Source organism: Vombatus ursinus, unplaced genomic scaffold, assembly GCF_900497805.2.
Source record: "Vombatus ursinus unplaced genomic scaffold, bare-nosed wombat genome assembly UNPS02014792.1, whole genome shotgun sequence".
NCBI lineage: Eukaryota > Metazoa > Chordata > Mammalia > Diprotodontia > Vombatidae > Vombatus > Vombatus ursinus.
Window position 1 is genome coordinate 14,102,107 of NW_020954570.1, and position 22,814 is coordinate 14,124,920.

The 22,814-nt window shown below is 36.1% G+C and overlaps 1 protein-coding gene across 1 annotated transcript in view; it reads left to right on the plus strand.

Annotated features, from left to right (window-relative positions):
- The window catches only part of ISOC1 (isochorismatase domain containing 1), a 61,830-nt gene that overhangs the window by 20,481 nt on the left and 18,535 nt on the right, over positions 1 to 22,814 (plus strand). The window contains exons 2-4 of the mRNA XM_027869207.1: positions 11,733 to 11,852; positions 11,958 to 12,161; positions 12,359 to 12,475. Of these exons, the coding sequence (XP_027725008.1) occupies positions 11,733 to 11,852; positions 11,958 to 12,161; positions 12,359 to 12,475 (441 nt within the window). The remainder of the gene's footprint in view (positions 1 to 11,732; positions 11,853 to 11,957; positions 12,162 to 12,358; positions 12,476 to 22,814) is intronic.

The following is a 22,814-nucleotide window of genomic DNA, read 5'->3' on the forward strand; positions in this document are numbered from 1 at the left end:
TTTCAACACAATGTGTAGTACTTATTATATAGGCTTTCTTGAGATGGAAATTTGTTGCTATATATTTTGAATCCTCTTTTATGTTCTGTTCTCACATGACATGCTTTTTTTTCTTTTTCTTATCTATTTAAGTTTCAGTATTTAAGTTTATAATATGTTTATTTTCTTATTGTATATTTAAGTTTCAGTAATTTAAAAAAAGAGAAAAAAAGAAAAACAAAAGACCAAATTACCAGTATCAAAAATAGAAAGGGTGAATTTATCACCAATGAAGAGGAAATTAAAGCAATAATTAGGAGCTATTTTGCCCAATTGTATGCCAATAAAGTTGACAATCAGTGAAATGGATGAATATTCACAAAAATATAAATTGCCTTTAACAGAAGAAGAAATAAAATACTTAAATAATCCCATTTTAGAAAAAAGAAATTGAACAAACCATCAATACACTCCCTAAGAAAAAATCTCCAGGGCCTAATGGATTTACAAGTGAATTCTACCAAACATTTGAAGAACAATTAATTCCAATATTATATAAACTATTTGGAAAAATAGGCAAAGAAGGAGCCCTAACAAATTCCTTTTATGGCACAAATATGGTGCTGATACCTAAATCAAGAAGAGCCCAAATGAAGAAAATTATAAATCAATTTCCCTAATGAATATTGATGAGAAAATTTTAAATAAAATATTAGCAAAGAGAGTACAACAATTTACCACCACTGTGACCAGGTGGGATTTATACTAGGAATGTAGAGCTGGTTCAATAAAACTATTGGCATAATTGACCATATCAATAATAAAACCAAGAGAAGTCATATTATTACCTCAGTAGATGCAGAAAAAGCTTTTGACAAAATATAGCACCCATTCATATTAAAAACACTAGAGAGCATAGGAATAAATGGAGCTTTTCTTAAAAGTAGTGTCTATCTAAAACCATTAGTAAGCATTATCTGTAATGGGGATGAAATAGAAGCCTTCCCAATAAGATCAGGGATGAAACAAGGATGTCCATTATTACTACTGTTATTCAATGTTGTACTAGAAATGTTAGCTTTAGCGATGAGAAGAAAAAGAAATAGAAGGAATTAGAATAGGTAATGAGGAAACAAAACTAATATTCTTTGTAGATGATATGATGGCATACTTAGGGAATCCTAGAGAATCAACTAAAAAACCACTTGAAATAATTAACAACTTTAGCAAAGTTGTAGGATATAAAATAAAACCAAGTAAATCATGAGCACTTCTATATATTATGAACAAAGCCCAGCATTAAGAGATAAAAAGAGAAATTTCATTTCAAATAACTGTAGACAATATGAAATATTTGGGAGTCTACTTGCCAAGACAAACCCAGGAACTCTATCAACACAATTACAAAACACTTTTCACACAGATAAAGTCAGATCTAAACAATTGGAAAAATATCAATTGCTCATGGGTAGGCAGAGCATATATAATAAAAATGACAATTCTGCCTATATTAATTTACTTATTCAGTGTCATACCAATCAAACTACCTAAAAATTATTTTATAGAGGTAGAAAAAATAATAACAGAATTCATCTGGAGGAACAAAAGGTCAAGAATATCAAGGGAATTAATTTTTTAAAAATAAAATGGAAGGTAGCTGGCTGTACCAGATCTAAATCTGTACTATAAAGAAGGACTCATCAAAACTATTTGGTACTGGCTAAGATATAGAGTGGTGGATCAGTGAAATAGATTAGGTACACAATACACAGTAGTAAGTGACAAGAGTAATCTACTGTTTGATAAACTCAAAGACTCCAGCTTCTGAGATAAGAACTCACTATTTGACAAAAACTGCTGGGAAAACTGGAAGAGTATGGCAGAAACTAGGCATAGGCCAACATCTCACATCATATGCCAAGTTAAGGTCAAAATGGGTAGATGATTTAGACATAAAGTGTGATACCATAAGCAAATTAGGAGAGCAAGGAATATCTACCTGTTAGATCTATGGAGAAGGGAAGAATTCATGACCAAACAAGAGATAAAGAACATTATAAAATGCAAAATGGATGACTTTGGTTACATAAAATTAAAAAGGTTTTGCACAAACAAAACCAATGCAACCAAGATTAGAAGGGAAGCAGAAAGCTGGGAAACAGTTTTAACAGCCAGTGTCTCTGAAAAAGGCCTCATTTCTGAAATATATAGAGAACTGAGTTAAATTTATAAGAATGCAAGTCATTCGTCATTGATAAATGGTTAAAGGATATGAACAGGCAGTTTTCAGATTAAGAAATTAAAGCTATCTATACTCATATTATAAATGTTCTAAATCATTATTGATTAGAGAAATGCAAATTAAAACAACTCTGAAGTACCACCTCACAACTATCAGATTGGCTAATATGTCAGAAAAGATAAGTGATAAATGTTGTAGAACATGTGGGAAAATTGGGACACTAATGCATTGTTGGTGGAGTTGTGAACTGATCCAACCTATTCTGGAGAGCAATTTGGAACTATCCTCAAAAGGTAATCAAACTTTGTATACCCTTTGATCTAGCAATACCACTACTAGGTCTATATCCCAAACATATGAAAAAAGGGGAAAGGACCTACACATACAAAAATATTTATAGCAGCTCTTTATGTGGTGGCAAAGAATTGGAAATTAAGGGGATGCCCATCAATTGGTAATGACTGAACAAGCTGTGGTAAATGAATGTAATGGAATACTATTGTGTTATGAGACATGATGAGCAGGCAGATTTCAGAAAAACCTGGAAAGACATACATGCACTGATGCTAATGAAATGAGCAGAACTCGGAGAACATTGTATACAGCAACATTGTGCAATGACAAACTCTTCTCAGCCATGCAGGGATCTAAGACAATTCCAAAAGACTTAGGATGGAAAATACTATCCACATGCAGAGAAAGAACTATGGAATCTGAATGCAAATCAAAGCATACTATTTTACTGTTTTTTACCCCCTTTGGCTTTTCCTTTTTGTTCTGTTTCTTCTTTCATAACATGACTAATATGGAAATATGTTTACATGATTGCACATGCATAACCTATATCAGATTGCTTGCCGTCTTGGGGAGGGGGTTGGAAAGGAGGGAGGGATTAAAAAATTTGGAACTCAAAATTTTATAAAAAGTGAATGTTGAAAACTAACATTCTATGTAATTGGAAAAAATAAAATACTATTTCAAAGAAAAAAATATTGAACTTCTTCCTGAGTGATGGCATGGTGCTTCTATGATGCCAATAACACCATACATACCCTTTACCCTGGGCCTGGGCTACCTGGACTGTAACATTGATGAGATCCAGACCACCTGTAGTGTTGGGTATAATGACTTCGCTCAGCTCCTTGTAGTCCTGCTCAGGTGCCATCTGCCTTTTTCTTATTTATTTATTTATTTATTTCAACATTTACTTTCACAAGATTTTGAGTTCCAAATTTTCATCCCATCTCGCCCCTCCCCCCACCCCAAGATGGCATGCATTCTAAATACCCCTTCCCCTAGTCTGCCTTCTCTTCTATCTCTACCCCCTTCTCTTATCCCCTTCCCCTTCAATTTTCCTGTAGGGCAGGATAGATTTTTGTACCCCATTTCCTGTATATCTTATTTCCCAGTTGCATGTGAAAACATTTTTTTTAAACATGTGTTACCATCTGCTTTTTTCACAGGCCATATAAAGTTGTTGTAAAGGGAGTTGTTTTAACAAAGTTTAAATGAATCTGTTTTTAACTCTTTTCCTCATCTCTCTCACTAGAGAAGAAATATTTTCACTCTCTCCTTCCCCAACTTCCACTTGATCGTCTTTATTCTTAACTACATGGTATGATTTCTGTAACTCTAAGGGTTTTCCATTCACCCTTACCCATATTACACATATAGATGTTGCTGAAAGGGTCTGCACAGATGTTTCCTCCTGACAGGCCATAATTCCACCATAGCCTCTCCACTGTAGCCTCTCTTGAATGATACAAATAGGGTTAAGGTTTTAGAGAAGGCTTTCGGCTTGGGTAGGACTGAAGGGTCTTGACTGTCCTGGAATTGAATTACCCTGTATGTTTTTGTTAGCACTCCCATAAGCCGGCCATTCATTGCTTTCTTGTTTGTCCCATGTTTCCGGAGCCATCCAAAGCTTCCTCCCGCAGGGGATGTCATTGTTCTGTCCATTTATCCAGTGGAGGAGTAGGCTTTAGGACTCCTCCCCTCATTCCCAGAGCACCTATTTACACTGATAGCAATATTTGCACAAGTCACAGCTGCCTCAATTTACTGTTCAAACTTCACTAGTTGCTTAGCCTACACCTGTATAGTTGTGTTCTAGGGGAAACCTAGAGCTAAAATCTGAAGGCATTCTGTCGGAGACTGCATCCAGAAGGTGGGATCTAAGTGCCCAAGGCAGGCCAGTCATATAGTTTGTGAAACTGTGTGAATGTGTGTGTAGATCCAATCTCTCAAACTCATTTCCTTTAGGTATTTCATGCCCTCTCTTAAAGATCCCCATCAAGTAACTACTACAATGGAAATTCACCTTTATGGGACTTGGTGTGAGTAATTCATCTCAGTCACCTAAAAATAGGGGGAAAAAGATGATTGACCTTCATTTGGAGCCTACGTCTGATTTTTCTGACTATAATAATAATAAGTCCTTGGAGGACTTAAATCTCTGGAACTCAGCTGCAGAGAAGGTCTCAACACTGGCTCCAGTGATTTATTAGGCTTGAACTTCTTTGCAGCCTACCCAGTTCCTTAGTGGTGAAGGCCTACTGACCTCATATATCCTCAGCAGAGGAAATCGCCCTCCTCTCAGGAGAAATAATGTCTTTTTTTTTTTTTAACCACCATTTGAAGTTCCTACGTTTCTTACTTCCATTCTCATTCTACATGATTTCTTTGATTTCTGCATGATATATCTAAATTGGAACCTCTGGTTTGAGAGTGTACTTTGGTCTTCTACCTGTAGCTTGTCAGTCTTCAGCCTCATCAGGAGAGATCTCTGTTTTTGCAGCTGCTATTATTTGCCCCTCAGCTTTCATTGAACAATCCCTAAAATGAGAGAACTTTGGCTCTAGTTTCTGAATGTGGCTTTAAAATTTGCTTTCAGTCTTATTATGCCGGCAGTCTAGTCTCTGCAGGATGGTTAACAACAACAAGGGTATTCTGGACTTCATACTTTATCCTCTCTTGCAGCTTCTCCCAACACCCACTGAGCTAATAGCTTGATGTGAGCAGGATCCAGTTCATATTCATTGAGAGTATTCCCCATAAATGTCTTAGAAGGGCTTTTGCCATTCTTCTGATGACCCCACAGACTTTCAGTACTCTTCTTCCAATTCAGTCATGATTTGAGTGACAATATCTCATCTCATTTCAGTTACCAAATACACTAAATCTTAGTGGCAGACCTGTCACCAGTACTTTTTTAGTTTAGGTTTGATGGTGAGACAAAATGCACTAAGCAAAAAAAAAAAAAAAGTTAACTTAGCTCTACCATAGCCAGGATACACAACAAGGACTATACTGGCCGCACGCCGACCTTCTGCCAGATGCACGCCAGTACCCGCTCCTCCTATAAGGAGCACACTACCAGAGTCATACTCACACTCGAGTCTTCGGTCCTCTGCTGGATAACCACACAGAGACGAGCTATCGGGAGGCGCCAACACCAGAGCTTTATTCAGAGGCCAACACAGTAAGCCATCATAGCAAGCCCAAGCAGCAAGGCCAGAGCAACAGGGCAGGAGCCAGGAGAGAGCGCGTGTGATCTGACCACGCTTGTTCCTAACTAACTACCTAGCCCCTCCTCCCCAGCCCGCTTACTAGCCAATGATTGTAGGGTCAGATACCGGAAGGGGCTGTCTGAGTTTAGCACACCAAGGGGGAGGGAGTGACGTAGGAGGCTAGGACCGGATACAGGGAGGAGGCATCTGGGAATGGTGCATAGACAAGAGTATGTGACCTAGGAAGTCAGACTCAGGAGGGGTCTGGGGTCAGTGCTGCACAAAGGGACCCAGGAAGTCAGGAAGGTCACAAGAGGCATCTGGGGATGATGTTGCATATAGGGAGGGGACTAAGCAAAGGGAACTCAGTCCTCTGCCATCCCACTCCCACGTGGCACCGCCTCTTGCCTCAGGAGCTCAAGCTCCGGCTACTTCCTTGTACCCAGCTTATCTCACAAGCACTGCCCACTGCCTCAGGGCTTCTCCGTATCCAGCCCATCCCAGTTCACCACGACTCTGCCTACCACAGCCCCTGCCTTGACTTCCAAAATACCCACATCTTACCCTACCCTTGCCACAGTGCCCAACCTGGTAGCTGCCAACATCAGACAGTCCCTCACAAAGGACACAGTGGGAATTGGCTTCTGTAGATGTCTCCTGATCTCCCCACCCCCTGTCTTAGTATGAGATCATACTAAGCAGTGCAGGTTATGGTGATTTATTGTGTCAAGGGAAGCATAGATTATCTTGACTTACATCTGGATCAATGGGGAGAGGAGGGTATGCGGGAAACCTTGGTAACAATATTGGTCCTATCACATGAATATTTTATATTTTTCTAAATATTCATCCATTCTATCAAAGTCATCAATTTTATTGTCATATAATTAGACAAAAACGTTTCTAATGTTGTTGTTCAGTTGTATCTGACTCTTCATAACCCCTTTTCGTGTTTTCCTGGCAAAGATATGGTTTGTCGTTTCTAATAGTTTCTTTTATTTCACCTTCATTTGTTATGAATTCACATATTTTATACAATTTGGTTTTATTTTCTCTCTTTTTAATCAGACTGGACAACAGTTTAACTTTTTTTGATCTTGTAGTTTTATTTATCAGCTCATTGTGGTTTTCTTCTAACTTTGTTAATCTCTTGTTAATTTCAGAATTTCTACTTGGTGTTTTGTTAGGGATTTTTAATTGATGCTTTGTTAGTTTTCTTGTTTGCATGGCCAGTTCATTAATCTGTTATTTCTGTCTTTCGTTAATTAGTATTTAGTAACATCAAATTTTTCTCCTAAGGACAACTTCAGCTCCATTTGATATATATTTCATTACTGTTATTTTCTTAGAGGAAATTTTACATTGTTTCCATAATGTATTTTTGACTCACCATTTCTTTAAGGTTAAATTATTTAATCTCTAATTAATTTTATCCTTTCTGTAAAGGCTCTTTATTAAATATAATTTGTTGCATTGTGATCAGAAAAGGAAATATGTGTATATTTTCTTTTCTGTATTTGTTAAATTTTTATGTCCTAGTAGACTGTTAGTATTGGTCTTCCCAGCTCAAAAAATATGTAAACCCCTTTTGCCCCCATCAACAAACCAATAATCTTTTAAGCACCTGCTATGTATCAGGGACTGGAGATATAAGTACAGAGAATGAAATAATACTTGTAGGGAGCTTAAATTCTAATATCATTCAGTAATAATCAGAGATCTAACATCTAATTTATTCTATTCAGGTTCTTAACTTTTTTCTTATCTATCTTTTGGTTAGATTTGTCTCAGTCTGAAAGGTGTATATTGAGTTTCCCCACCATCATAGTTTACTATTTCTACCTATAATTTGATTAACTCTTGATTAATTTTTCTTTTAAGTATTTAGATGTCATGAGATTTGATATAGATATTTATTAAGTATTGATATTCTTTTCTTTTGTGCCTTTAACATAGTTTCTTTGCCTATCTCTTTATCTCCTCTTTTTTTCCTCTACTTTGTCTGAAATCATGATTGCTGCCTCAGGTTTTTTGAGTTGACCTTAAACATAATTGATTTTGCTCCAGTTTCTTTTTGAATTCTATGTGAACCTTTATGTTCCAAGTATGTTTCCTGTATATAACATATTTTTGGATTCTGCTAATCCATTTCCTGTGCTTTTCCATTTTATGATGAGTTCATCTCATTCATGTTCACAGTAAAATGATTGTTAATCGGGTATTTTTCTCCATCAAGGCCTCTTGTACATTTTCCTCTTTGCCTCCACCCTGACACCTACTGCCCTTTCTACAAGAAGGTATTGAAAGAGAATAGTTTAACATTAGTGATTTCCAATTGAAGCTTCTTGTTTTGCCTTATTTCCTCTTTTGTTTTCCCCTTGCCATTCCCCCACCTCAGGTTTTCACTCTTTCTTTCCTTTTATCCCCCTTTCACACTTTACTATATGACATGAGACTTTGTTTTGCTTATGACAGTTCTCTGAATGTGTGTGTGTGTGTTTGTGTGTGTGTGTGTGTGTGTGTGTGTGTGTGTGTTCGACCTTCCTTTTTTGCTTCAGACGGAAGTGAGGCTCATCTTGGAATACCTGGTTTTCCACACCTTGCTTGTATACTCTTTATTCCATGAACCCCTAGAACAAGTGATAGCAATATTCCGTTTGATTCCTCCTATGTTCTTCCTCAGTGTTTTCCCCTTTCTCCATCTTTTCCTTCTTCTCCTGAGATCATCAAAACTGAACAAAAGCACCAGGCCTTCTGTTATTTGATTTAACTTTATGACCTGAAGTATCTGAAGGGAATCTTGTTTCTTCTCTCCCTTTAGAACATAAACATTTCATCATTGTGTTGTCCCATAAATACTTTTGACTCCTGTACTTGCATTTTCAAGTTTCTACTGCATTTTGACCTTTTCATCAAGGATGCTTGGAAATCTTTTCTTTTATTTCTTTTTTTCCCTGTAAACTCCCTCCACACACTCAGTTTTGCTGAACAGGTTATTCTTGGTTACAAGACTTTATTTATTTATTTATTTGTTTGTTTTTGCCTTTTGGAATATGATATTCCAAACTCTCTTCTTTACAGTGGCAGCTGCCAAGTCCTGTGTGATACTTACTGTGGTTCCTTGGTACTTGATCTTTTTGTTTTTGGCCACCTGCAATTTTTTTTAATACTCTGGATTTTTGCTATAATATTCTTAGGAGTTTTATCTTGAAATTTCTTTCATTAAATGATTTGGTGAATTCTTTATATTTTTTTCTTTCTTTAGACTGAGAGAAGTTCAAGTGGTAAAGAGAAAAGAGTCCAATATAGTCTCACTCACTTAACCCCAATTGCCTAAAAAAAAAACAAAAACAAAAACAAACAAAACACAATGGAGAGGGCAATTAGATAAAGAAAAGCAAGGGGAAACTCCTGTAAGCTTCTGTATGCACTCTAAAATTGCACAAAAAGACTGCCAGAATCTTGCAGAATCTCTAAATAAAGACAAGCCAGGGTACTCTGAATGTAAAACCAATGTGGACTTATGGCAGGGTCTGAACAGGAACCCAGGCAGCCCTGCCTGAGGTATTGCAGAAGAAAGTGTCAGGGCAGAACCTAGGAAGCCAAACTCTTGAGATTTTGCAGTCAAAAATTGGTTGGGGACTGTGCCAGGAGATAAAGACAGAGAGGAGGCCAACCAAAATACTGGGGTCAAACTCAAGAAGTCCTCAGTGTGATGGGGCCTAGTCACTACTCATCTAGGACCAAACCTTGTGTTTTGTTTGTTTAGGCAATTGGGGTTAAGTGACTTGCCCAGGGTCACATAGCTAGTGTCAAGTGTTTGGTCTGAGACCAGATTTGAACTCAGGTACTCCAGACTTCAGGGTCGGTATACTATCCACCCTTCCATTGTGTTTTTAGAACTTGACTGAGGTGTTTGTAGATGTTTGTAGTTCCTTTATTTTCTAACATGCCTCCATTTCCCCACAGTTACTCCTGTTGCCTTTCGCATGAGTTATTGTCTAGCCTTGCTCTATCTTCCCCACTCCCCATACTGTGTTCTTGATTTAAAAAAAAAAATACAAGTGTGGCCTTTTACATTTGCAACCATGAAATTTAATCTAATTTTATTTGGTTTATTGAATCTAGGATCTCATTCATTCATTTATCATATGACTATTGAGTGCCTAGTACGTACAAAGAATAAAGATTACTATGGCATTGCCCCTACCCTTAAAGTTTTTAGTAAGTAATATCATTACCACAAACAAGACAAACAAATTCCATGTTACATTCTAATTAGAGGATAAAGTTGAAAAAAATTTTTGTGGGGAAACAGGATACTTAAGGGAGATTTGTAGAATATATGTCTGAGGGGTTATTGACTTATTTCATAGAGATGTTATGAAGAAAGTACCTTATAAACTTCAATGAAAATTAATGTGTATTGTTATTCAAGGTAATTGTAAAGGTTATATTCACCACCCAGTCCTAATCCTTGCGATATCCCTGCAATACAAAAACTTGGCAGTTAGGAAAGGCTCCTTCTCTGGGCAGCTAGGTGGCACAGTGTCAGGCTTGGAGTCAGGAAAACCGCAGGCCTCAGGCACTTACTAGCAATGTCACCCTGGGCAAGTCATTTAACCCTGTTTGCCTCAGTTTCCTCATATGTTAAATGATCTGAAGAGGGCAATGGTATCTATTTCTACTCTAGTATCTTTGCCAAGAAAACCCCAAATGGAGTTGCCAAGAGTCTGTTGTGACTGACAACAAATAAACAAGAACACACCCTCCTTTAAGGCTCAATTGACATGAATTCTTCTTGTAGATTCCTATAGTGGAGTCTGTTGTTAAATGTGGCAATATCAAATGAGGTAGTGTAATTTTTTAAAAAATCTTAATTTGGGGCAGGTAGGTGGCACAGTGGATAGAGCACCTGCCCTGGAGTCATGAGGACCTGAGTTCAAATCCAGCCTCAGACTCTTAACACTAGCTGTATGACCCTGGACAAGTCACTTAACCCCATTGACTAGCCAAAAAAAAAATCTTAATTCATTTGATTTCCACATTGTCCTAATACATATTTGAGAATAGATATTGCTTTAGACTTTTGTTCTCATGGTATGTTGCCCGTCATTTAGCAAGTGGTTAGATGCTTCTTTTAAAAGTGAAGCACCATTGATTAAAAACCTTTATTTCTCCTATTTTTGCTCTCTTCCTAAAAGGTGCGTTTTTTAATGTTAAAAGACAATCTTTGCTCACCCTGATTAAAGTAGGAAAACTTACGTAGAGACAATTAAAAGGAGTTTATTGGAAAACACCTTGGTGGGATGGCCACAAGGGTCAACGGGGGCCACAAACTGCCAGCTGCTTTTTAAAGACAGCCTTTCTAATACAGGCAATATTAATCTTGATAGGTACAGGTTTTTTAAAAGGGGATGAGCTAGTATTATCTCAGAGACAAGTTTATTGCCCCAGAAGATGCATATTTCCAAAAGATGATAGGCCATTGGATTTCAGCTCCTCCAGCATTGCTACATCATAAGGGAAATGAGACTAGAGGTAAGGGGGTTGGGATGGAAGCCCATATTGTTATATGCTGATTGTCTGGTAGGGAATGGGATCAAAGTTCATGCCTGCAGACTGGCTGATGCCTCTCCAAACAGACTGATTAATGCTAGGTGCTGACTAACAAGCAGGTACATACCAGAAGACAAGCCAGACTGAAAACAGTGGAGTCACTTAGGGCACAAATTTCAATATTAAAAAGTTTCTGGTTTTTATAATTCTACTTTGTGTGTTCATTAGCTAAGCATCATTTTTCTGATTTTCTCTCACTTTTCTAAGCACTTCTTGCTCTGTCACAGTTCATTTCAAATGGCCAGTTTCCAGTTTTTGTCTTTCATTTTTAAGGCATCTCATTGCCTGCTTTAAGTTTTAAACATTAAAAATTTGTTAATGAATATATTCCAGAATTAAAATTCGAAAATGAACTAATTTTCCCCCTTCTTTTCTTTTTCCAGCTCACCACACTGGGAAATCTTACACCTTCAAGCACTGTATTTTTTTGCTGTGATATGCAAGAAAGATTCAGACCAGCCATCAAGTATTTTGGTGATATCATTAGTGTAGGGCAAAGATTGGTAGGTTTAAAAAAATAACTTGTGTAATGTATTAAATTTCTGTTCTGTTTATTTGAGGCATAATATATCTTTTTGGAAAAAAAAATTATTCTTTTTTTTTTTCAGTTGCAGGGGGCACGGATTTTAGGAATTCCGGTTATTGTAACAGAACAGTACCCCAAAGGTCTTGGCAGTACTGTACAAGAAATTGATTTAACAGGTGTTAAACTGGTGCTTCCGAAGACTAAATTTTCAATGGTAATACCAGAAGTAGAAGCAGCATTAGCAGAAATTCCAGGAGTTCGTAGTGTTGTCTTATTTGGAGTAGAAGTAGGTATTTTTCTTATTAAATGTTATTGTGTTGATTTGTATTTATCTTTTAAAATGTGATCTTGACAAATAGAAGTGCTAGTTTGTGCTTATTAAGCCTATTTATGTTGTTTTTTATTATTTTTAAGAATAGAGGGGTATCAAAGCAACTTATGTTGTGTTTTATTGTTGTTATAATCTCAACACTTTTCTGTTAGACTCATGTGTGCATTCAGCAAACAGCTCTGGAATTGGTTGGCCGAGGTGTCGAAGTTCACATTGTAGCTGATGCCACTTCATCACGAAGCATGATGGACAGGATGTTTGCTCTTGAGGTAACATGACCTCTTTAATATCTGTACTTATATATCTTGTCATAGATCCTATCATGTTTTCCAAGTCGACCTGCTTTTGAAACAATGTTTAACACCCTAATAACAGGGGCAGCTAGATGGGGCAGTGGATAGAGCACCAGCCCGGGAATCAGAAGGACCTGAGTTCAAATCCGGTCTCAGACCAGACACTTGACACTTAACTAGCTGTGTGACCCTAGGCAAGTCACTTAACCCCAATTGCCTTGCAAAAAAACCAAAAACCAACCAAACAAAAAAACAACCTAATAATAGCTCTATAATATTATATTTGAGTTCAGAATTGTTGAGAAATTAAAAATTTATGTGAATTAATTTAGGGTTTCACTACTACGTGCAATGTAATCATATTAAAGAAATGATTGCTGATATCTTAAAGAACTAATTTTACCACCATAGTCCTAACTTGAATATCCTATGTCGTACTCTTCAGGTTTGTTGAAACCAAAAGCTGGTATTAATTTCATCCAAGTATGGACTCATAATGGAGGGCATTAGGAATGCAAAGTACCTGTGTCCTTTTCAGAAGTATGCTCTCACCTCTAGACAAACACTGTACTCCTTTGACATCTGGGAGTTAAATATAGCTCTTCAATCTTTGACCAGACTAAATATGGCCACAAAATTAAAAGAAATTAGTAAATAAAGGGGAACGTTATAAAAAAGCAACTTTTGGAAAAGATGATTCTTTTCACTGTTTATTATTTTCACGTTTCACATTTGATGGAAGGAAGGCTAGAGGTAAAGAGACAGACAAGAAAGGTAGAGTTATATAGGTCAGTGGTGGAAAACTTCAGAATAGAGAGCTTCACTGTACTGCTTATAGTTCTCTAAGGTATATAATATATAACAGTCCTTTATGTGATAGGCTGGGATTGCAATCTCCAAAGAAAAATAATGATTTCAGTTATAGTGCAGTACTGTGCTATATAACAAAAATAGTACTGCACATAACCAAAATAAACACATGAAATTTAAGGGTTTTTTTGCTGGTATAGATAGGTACAATCCTTGGTCTTTGAGAAATTATAAAGTAAGTTTAAAAAAAGATGGAGGCAATAGAATTATTCATTCAGTGTTTTATTAAACCATGATAATGCAGAACAGGAAATACTACCCCTTCCACTGACAAGGGTGGAGGGGAGTGGGGTTCCAGGAATTTTATACCTCATTTTGAGGTCTAAGCTGTGTTGCTATAGAGAGAGAGGATAATCAGTGGACCAGACAGGAAATAAATAACATGGTCTTATTCCTGCCTTGAACTCTAGACTACTGACCCCATCATTAGGAAGAGAAAGAAAATAGGGAAAGCATAAATAAGCATATGAAACATGCCTATTTATGAAATAGAGTTCCTATTCCATTCTTGTTTAAAGTTGCTATTAAAACCATTAACTTGTAATGTAGTGACCTAAAAGTGTGAACATTCCTTTTTATCTATGTGTCTTAGTGGAAATGATTTCAATACAAATGAGATTAAGTAGCTGAAGCACATAAGCAAGTAAGTTTTTTTTTTTTAATATTTTATTTTTTCCAATTCCTTGTCAAAACAGTTAACATTCATTTAAAAAAATTTTTGAGTTCCAGATTCTCTCCGTTTCTCCCTTCCCCCCTCATTGAGAAGGCAAGCAATTTGATACAGGTTATACATGTGCAGTCATGCAAAATATGTTTCCATATTAATCATATTGTGAAAGAAAACACAGATCTCCCCAAAAAAACCCACACAAAAAAAAGTGAAAAATAGTATGCTTTGATCTGCATTCAGACTCCATCTTTCTTTCTCTGGAGGTGGATAATATTTTTCATCATAAATCCTTCAGAATTGTCTTTGATCTTTGCATTGCTAGAATAGCTAAGTCATTCACAGTTGATCATTGTACAATATTGCTGTTATTGTGTACAATGTTCTCCTGGTTCTGCTCACTTCACTTTCTATCAGTTCATGTAAGTCTACAAGCAAGTTATTTTAAAGAAGAAGACTGAAAATTAGTTTGCAAAGGAACATTGTTTTCTTTGAGAAATGGAAAGATTTGTGAATATTTTCTCCTTTGATGCAGTTTGTAATGTTCCTTCACTTTCTCATCTTATGTAATTCTTGTTCATTCCCAACAAATTTTCTATAGATGAATCTGAGGATTCACGTTTTGGTAACTGGTGGTCTCATCAAAAGGAATAGGAAAGTTAGAAGAAGGAGCAGGTTTGGGGTTAGTCTTATAACTGAAAGTATGTCTGCAGCTTCTTACTCTTTGATTTTTTTTTAAGTTTTTTGGGGGAAGATGTGACTGTTCAGGTTGCTGGTCCTCTATAAAAGGGATTTCCCCTACAAGCTGTCTATACTGCTTGCAGGGTCTGTACTGTGTCCGTGCTGCTGGAAATGTAAGTTTATCCTCATTCAATAAAAGTTCTTTTTTGCTAACACATTGTGGTTCTCATTCTCTTGGTTTTCCCATGATTTAAACCCAAGCCCCCCATGTTCTACAAGAGAAGGTCATCTTGATTCCTAGGTTACCCTTTGACCCTGGCCTTAAAATCAAGAGGACTTATGTGAAGAGAATGCCAGCAATCACAAGCAGGTCAGACACCAGAAAGGAGCATTAGGAACTGTAGAAAGGTCTTATCAGTGTTAATAAAGTAATGATTTTTAAACCAGAATAATGGATCTGACTGTAAACTGAGTGATGTCTCCACTGATGATTAAGCATAGCTGAGAAGAGAGGTAGAGACACACTCTTCCTCTTCCTCTCTACATGAAGGAACTGAATGTTCCTTTATGTTATCTACACACTTTAATACCTCACTTCCTTTCTTTCCCTGTCAGTCTGATTGAAAGGCTACTGGAGGAGCTCAGGAAGTTTTAGTCTTTACCTAAAACAATAACTTTAATTTCTAAGCTATTAAAATAGAATAAAACCTACTGACCAGCTAAAACCCTAAGCCATGTGTTGTATTTTACTTATTGTTAATAGAACACCAATTTTGGTAGCTCCTCTCACAGGGACAATTGATTCTCTTACTCTTATCTTTAAGATAGAGTTACAGTATTCACTGTCTTTCGAGGAGTAACCCTGGATTTTTGAAGACTCTTGACAATGAAGTATAAGCTCTGACAGCTTCTACTATGCTTGAAAGACTTTGTGTTTGAACCCAGAAACAGAACAGTTGTTTTCCAGTGACTAACTTAAGTAATCATAGAAAAGTATATCACAAGTAGGATAGTAATTAATATTTTTATTTTCACCATGGGCAACAAGTAAAACAAAGAAAAAAAATTTAAATAGTCTTCATACCTTTCAACTTCTCCTGTGACAGTGGCAGAGTAGTGGGAAAAGTGGCAGAGGGTGCTAAAAATCAATTTTTAATCCATCAACAAACTTTAATTTGATTTTTCTTGCTCAAAATGTGAGATCCTTATCCAAAGACCAATAAGTTGACATAGTACTAGAAGAGCTAAATCGTATTTATCTTACCAATCTTGTTATAAATAAAATTTGAAGAAAGTTCAAGCTCAATCTTGAATGCAAAATTTCTATTTTCCATTTAACAATCTTAGGCCTTTTGTGCTCTATCTATTCACCTCTTAAAGAGAGCTCATCTTTTATCACCAAACCCAAAGAGGCAACTCAGGGTAATAGTAATAAGCATCATCTGCTTAGTAACAACTAGGGTCCAATAGTGGGAGATTAATTGCATTTTGGGAAGCTAGGTGACACAGTAAATAGACTGCTGGGTCTGGAGTCCAGAAGACCTGAATTCAAATGTGACCTTGGACACCTACTAGCTGTGTGCTCCTGGGTGAGTCATTTAACCCTGTTTGCCTTAATTTCATCATCTGTAAAATGACCTGGAGAAGGAAATGGAAAACCATTTCAGTATCATTTCCAAGAAAACCCCAAATGAGGTCACGAAGAGTTGGACATGACTGAAATGACTGAACAACAACAACTTTTTTAAAGTGCTGTAGTAAGTGGCAGCTTCAGGAAGCTTTTGGCTGCAGAAATGAAATGGTCATTTGATTTTATCACCCCTAGGGTGGACATACATAACTTCCTCTGATTAGCTGCTACAGACTATGATCACTTCAGACTTCTGTCTGAACAGGATTGCTTCTCTCTTCAATAACTTGCCCCTTGATGTTTCCTATGGATCAGGGTGTTAGTATTCCTTCCTATAATAGCAGCCTGGCTGCCAATATCCGGCAGCCCTCTTTGTACTTGTCCCCCTACCTCCTTTCCAGGTCACCACAATGTGGCATATGACCTGCAATCCCTCTACTTGTAGTACTACCTTGGCTCTAGACAAAGTCATCCCAAATTTATTCAAGTCTAAATACAGAGCTTTGAGTGGCCTGTGTCAAACTTCTCACAAATTGGGCCTATCCATTAAGAGACAAAAAGCCATTTAAGTGGTTGAAGATTTGCAACTAAAGAGTGGCATGTAGTAGTAGGATTATATCTACCGGAGTCTGTTGCTGTAGGGTATGGGCCACTTCTTAAAAACAAAAACAAAAACCTCTCCTAGAGCCTTAGTTTAGTTCAGAGTTTTGATGTAGTTTCCAGGTCAATTGGAAAAGATACATTGAGCTTCAGCCTGTCCCAAAGGCTTTGCTAGTGAATCACCATGGATAACATTGATGCAGGGAAGCTGTGCTTAATTGAATCAGTGTATCCTTGGATAAATATTTTTTTTGCCTGTTCCTTAATATTCCTTTCTTGCTATGGCTAAGTAGCCAATTCATTGGGAAGTACAGTAAACAGCACAGGGCCAAACCCAGATCTGTACTCATCCTTTTGGTAACTATTAGATGGATTATGAGTGCCCTGGGAAAGGAACTCTGGAATGGATCAAATCACAAATCCATTTAAAAAATTTTACAATAGCCAGTAATATTCATATGTAAGCCTATTAGATGAAGGGGATGATAGGGAGATGAGCAAAAGGTTATGAGAAAAGAGGTTTCTCCGGTTTATTTCATGTTTAATAAAGTGGGGTGGGCCTCAGAGCAAATTGATTATCAAAAGAGTTGTGCAGTTCTCTTAAATAAGATTATCTGAATATGTCCCTTTATTGCCTTAAAATCAGGAATTACGATTACAGAATCAGTTTGAGAGCCGGAAGGGATCTCAGAGCCTGTCTAATCCAACCCTTATATAAAAGGAATCCCCACTATGACAAAATCTGACGAGATTTTGTCTACTTTACATTTGAAGACCTCTAAGGAGTGGCTGTAGATTCCACTTTTGGGGATCTGTAATTGTTAGGTAGTTCTTCCTGACATGCTTTTGCCTTTCTGCACCTTTAACCCATTGCTCCCTGTTTTGTTCTCTGGGACCAAACAGAACAAATTTGTTTCTTCTTCTTCATGTCAGCCCTTCAGATATTTGAAGACACCTTCCTTATCCCCCCAGAATCCTATCTTTCCAGGCTAAACTTGCCCAGTTCCTTCAACCACCTTCACATAACATTGTCTCAAACCTCTTTGCTATCCTCGCTGCTCTCCTGAAGACACCGTCCACACTGACGATGAATGTCCTTCTTAAACTGTGACCCCCCCCCCCCAAGCTGAACACAGTTCTCCAGATGAGCTCTGATAAGGAAAGACTACTCTCACCTCACTATCCATGGAAGCTATGCCTCTCAATGTAGCTCAAGTTCTCATTACCTTCTTTGGTTGCTGTATCACACTCATGATTCATATTGAGCTCACAGCCCATTGAAAATTTCAGATTTTTTTTTCAGAATGAAAACTGTCAGATTATGCCTCCCCATTTTTAAACTTTTTAATTTGATTCAATTTATTGTATCCAAGTGTAACACTTAAATTTATTGTTATTGGATATCATCTTATTAGATTTCAACTCTAGCCTGTGAATATACTTTTAGAATTCCAACTCTATCATCCAATATATTAGCTCTCTCTCTCTAAGTTTGTCTCATCTGCAGATCTGATGACTGTGCCACATATGCCTTTATCCAATTCATTGATAAGTATGATAAACAAACAAGGCAAAACACATATCCCTCGGGTATTCTAGTGAGCAATCTCTGCCTTGCTGATATTGCACCATTAATAACTGCTTTTTGAGTCCATCTGTCCAGCCAGTTATGAATTCATCTGATTTTATTGCCCTGTAAACCGTATCTCTTCATCTTGTCCAAAATAAAAGTATGAGATACTTTATGAAAAACCTCACTAAAACCTAGGTAAATTCTATCCACAGCATTCCCAGTAATTACTACTTTAGAAATGCTTTCAAAAAAAGGAAATAAGGCTATTCTGACATGACCAAAATAAAAATACTAGGGATTGAAGGTGGGTTATAAACACTTACATATGTAAAGAAGGCCAGAAAAAAAAGATTGTATATGAAACTATGAATCATATAGCCTTGTATTAAATACATCTAATTATATGTATTAAATTTTTAAAGTTTATTACTATTTTCTTTCTGTTCTTTATTTGCATCACTATCATGAGTCCTTTACTCTTCCCAAATATGATCCCCTTCCCCCAAGAAAAAAAAGAAAAACAATTCTTTGTAACAAATAGGCATACTCAAACAAAACAAGTTTGTATTGTATTAGTTGTGACCAAAAACATGTCTCATTCTGCACTTGCAGATCATGACCTCTCCACCAAAGGGTGGGAAAATATAATTGCAGTCATTTGGAATCCTATTTTGTCATTGTATTGCTTATGGTTTTTTTATCCTTTCATTGTTGTTTTCCTTTATATTGTAATGTATAAAATTATATATCACATAATAGATCTTCTAGCCCTGCTTGTTTGACTGCAATCAAACAAATATAATCCCATTGGCCGTATTCATGCATATATGTCTCATTTTGCACGTTAAATCTACCTAGGTGCTGAGTAACATGCTTCATCGCTGATGCTCTGGAATAATCCTTGGTAATTTGCTTTGTTCAGAATTCTAAAGTCTTTACAATTGTTTGTTTTTAAACAATATTTTTGTTTATTACAAAGTGTTCTTATGGTTCTGCTCATTTCACTCAGTTCATAAAAGTCTTTATAAATTCTTTTGAAGACATCCCTTTTGTCACTTCTTAACAGCACAATGTTACCCATTACATTTATATACCATATCTTGTTTAGCCATTCCCTTGGTTTCAGTTTTTTGATATCACAAAGAGAGCTATTATAAATATTTTTGTACATAAGAGTCTTTTTGTTTTCTGTTGATCTCTTTTGGTATAGGCATAGTAGTGGTATCACTGGATCAAAGGTTATACACATTTTAGTGAATTTTGGGGCATATTTAAAATTGTTTCATAGTTCCACCACCACCAAGTGCAATAATATGCCTTTCCCCCAGCCCCTCTAATATTTGCATTTTGGTTTTTTTTTGGTCAGCTTTACCAATGTAATGGATATGAAGTAGGAACTCAGGCTTGATTTCATGTGCATTTTGCAAATTATTAATGATTTGGAACATGTTATTACTATTAATAGGTTGGATTTCTTCTCTTGAAAACTGCCTGTTCATATCCTTTGATATGGGGAATTGCTTTTTGTCTTATACATTTGAATTAGGTCCTTACATAACTCAGAAACCTTTTATCAGAGAAATTAGCTTCAAGTGTTTTCCTCCAATTAACTGTTTTCCTTCTATTCTTTTATTTATGGAATTTTTTTCTTAATTTTGTGTAATCAGAATTGTCCTTTTAGTCATCTCTGCTCCTCCCTATTCTTAGTTTGGTTATTATCTCTTTGCCTGTTCTTTCCCCCTCTCCCCCAATCCTTGTTCCTCTATTTTGTTTATAATGTTTCTTTATGTGCCTAAGTCATATAATCATCAGGCCCTAGGTTTTTTTTCCCCTTTTGGTGCTCATTTATGTCTTGTTCAATTTATTTTTCTGAAATCAAGGTCAATGTCTCTTGTTCTGTTAATCTTGGAGTTTATATTTTTGTAAATATGCGTCTATTTCAGTTAAATTGCACTAGTTTCTAACAATTTTCTTTATTTCTTCATTTGTTATGAATTCTTTTTATTTTTGATACTGGTAATTTAGTTTTCCTCTTTTTTAATCATATTAACTGATTTATTTTATTGGTTTAAAAAAACTCCCAGTTTTACTTATTAATTCCTTTATGTTTGTCTGTTTTTAGTGTTAATATCTATCTTTTTTTTAATATCTACCTTCTTTTATTTTTGAGAATCTATATTTTTGTGTTTGTGGTTTCTATTGTTTTTTGTTTTTGTTGTATGCTTTATTTGTTGGTGAGATACAAATTTCCCTAAGTATCTGATTCAGCTACATCTCAAACATTTTGGTATATTATCATATCATCATTATCTTTGATGAAATTATTTATTGTTTCTACAGATTATTCTTTGACCCACTAGTTCTTTAGGATTATATTACCTCAGAAGAGCTGTACTAAGTATAATATTTTATTGCATTGTGATTAGTAATAGATTTTTAATGTTCCTGTTTTTATTCACATGTGAGGTTTTAATGCCCTAGTTCATAGTCAATTTTTGTAAAAGTGCCACAAAAGTGATAATTACATATACTCTTTTTTAATGCCCATTTAGTAATTACCAGAGGGCCATCTTTCTTGTTTATTTTTTGGTTAAGATTTGTCTAGCTCTGAAAGGGGTAGATTGAGATCCCCCACAATTATTTTATTTCTATTAATTTATTTAACTTTTCCCTTAAGTACTTAGATTCTTTGTTATTCAATACATATGTTTAGTATTGCTGTTATTTCATGTGCCTTTCAGCATAATGTAATTTCCCTGTTTATCTCTTTTAATCCCATATGTTTTTGCTGTTTCTTTGTTGTAGGTCATGCCTTTTTGAGTTCAGTTGTAGCACAATAGATTTTGTCCTAGTTCCACCTTTTAACCTTTTGTTCATCATTATGTTTACAGTGAGGTTCTTGTAAACAACATATTGTTGGATTCTGCTTTCTAATACATTTTGCAATCCTCTTCCTTCTTATAAATGAGTCCATTCCATTCATAGTCACAATAAAATTTCATTTTACTTATATCCTGTAATATGTTCATACATTCCTCAGTTGGATATCTACTTTGTTTCCACTTCTTTCCTACAATAAAAGTATTGCCCTAAATATTTTTGTATATATAGGCCCTTTCCTTTTCTCTTTGATCTCTTTGATATATATTCCTTGTAGTGGTACTACTGTTTTGTAAGGATATATACTGTCAGTGACTTTTGGGATATAGTTCTAGATTGCTTTCTGGCATAACTGGTCCAATTTACAATTTCTCCACAGCATTTAAATATTACTTTCCTGCATTATCTTTTCTTTTCTTTTTTTTCTTTTTAAGCTAGGCAGTGGGGTTAAATGACTTGCCCAGGGTCACACAGCTAGTAAGTGTTATGTGTCTGAGGTCAAATTTGAACTCAGGTCCTCCTGAATCCAGAGCTGGTGCTCTATCTACTGTGCCACCTAGCTGCCCCTGCATGATCTTTTCTTGATGAAGCTTTCCTTAATGAAGTGGTACCTATGCTTAGGTACCATGAAACAAACTATACTTTCCTTCCTAGGTGTTTGCCAAATATCCCTTACTTATCTGTTCTAGAATTTTCCCAGGAATTGTCTAGTTCTATGTTACTGGGAATGGCTCAGCAATCACATCTGCTAGTTCTTTCAGTATTTAGGGATGTCATTCATCTAGGCCAGGGGAAGTGGAATTCATTTAAGGCAAATAGATGTAAAAACTACTCTCTCCTTATTTATCTTGGGTATCAAGATACTGTTGGGTAACTTGTTAATAATCATTTTTATTTGCTTTCAATGTAAAGATCTTTCCATTGGGAATGTAAATGGAAGCAAAATAATTGAATGTGTCTGCTTTTTCTCTGCTATCAGTTGTTATAGTCTCTTCTAGTCTAAGCAAAGATCCTAATACACACACACACACACACACACACACACACACACACACACCCTTGTTATTGTCCTTACCTTTTAGCACCAACATCAGCTTCATATTCAAACTGACTTTCCACTTTAATTATTTAGAATTCCAATTAATAATTAGAACTTCAATTAATCCCCACCCCTACCTCTGGAGAAGCAGAGACTGATAAGGATCTAATTCTCCTGTGAAAACACAGGTAGCGACGATCATTGTAAAGGGATGACCTACAGTACAGAGATGAATTTACCTAAAGGTTGCCAATTTACCTCAGTTGTAACAAAAATCCAACCCTAGGATGTGTAAATGTGCTAAGTAATCGATTCAAAGCATATAGAGAACAATGTATATTTCTAGTAAGCAGTGTACATTTAAATGGTTTGTTC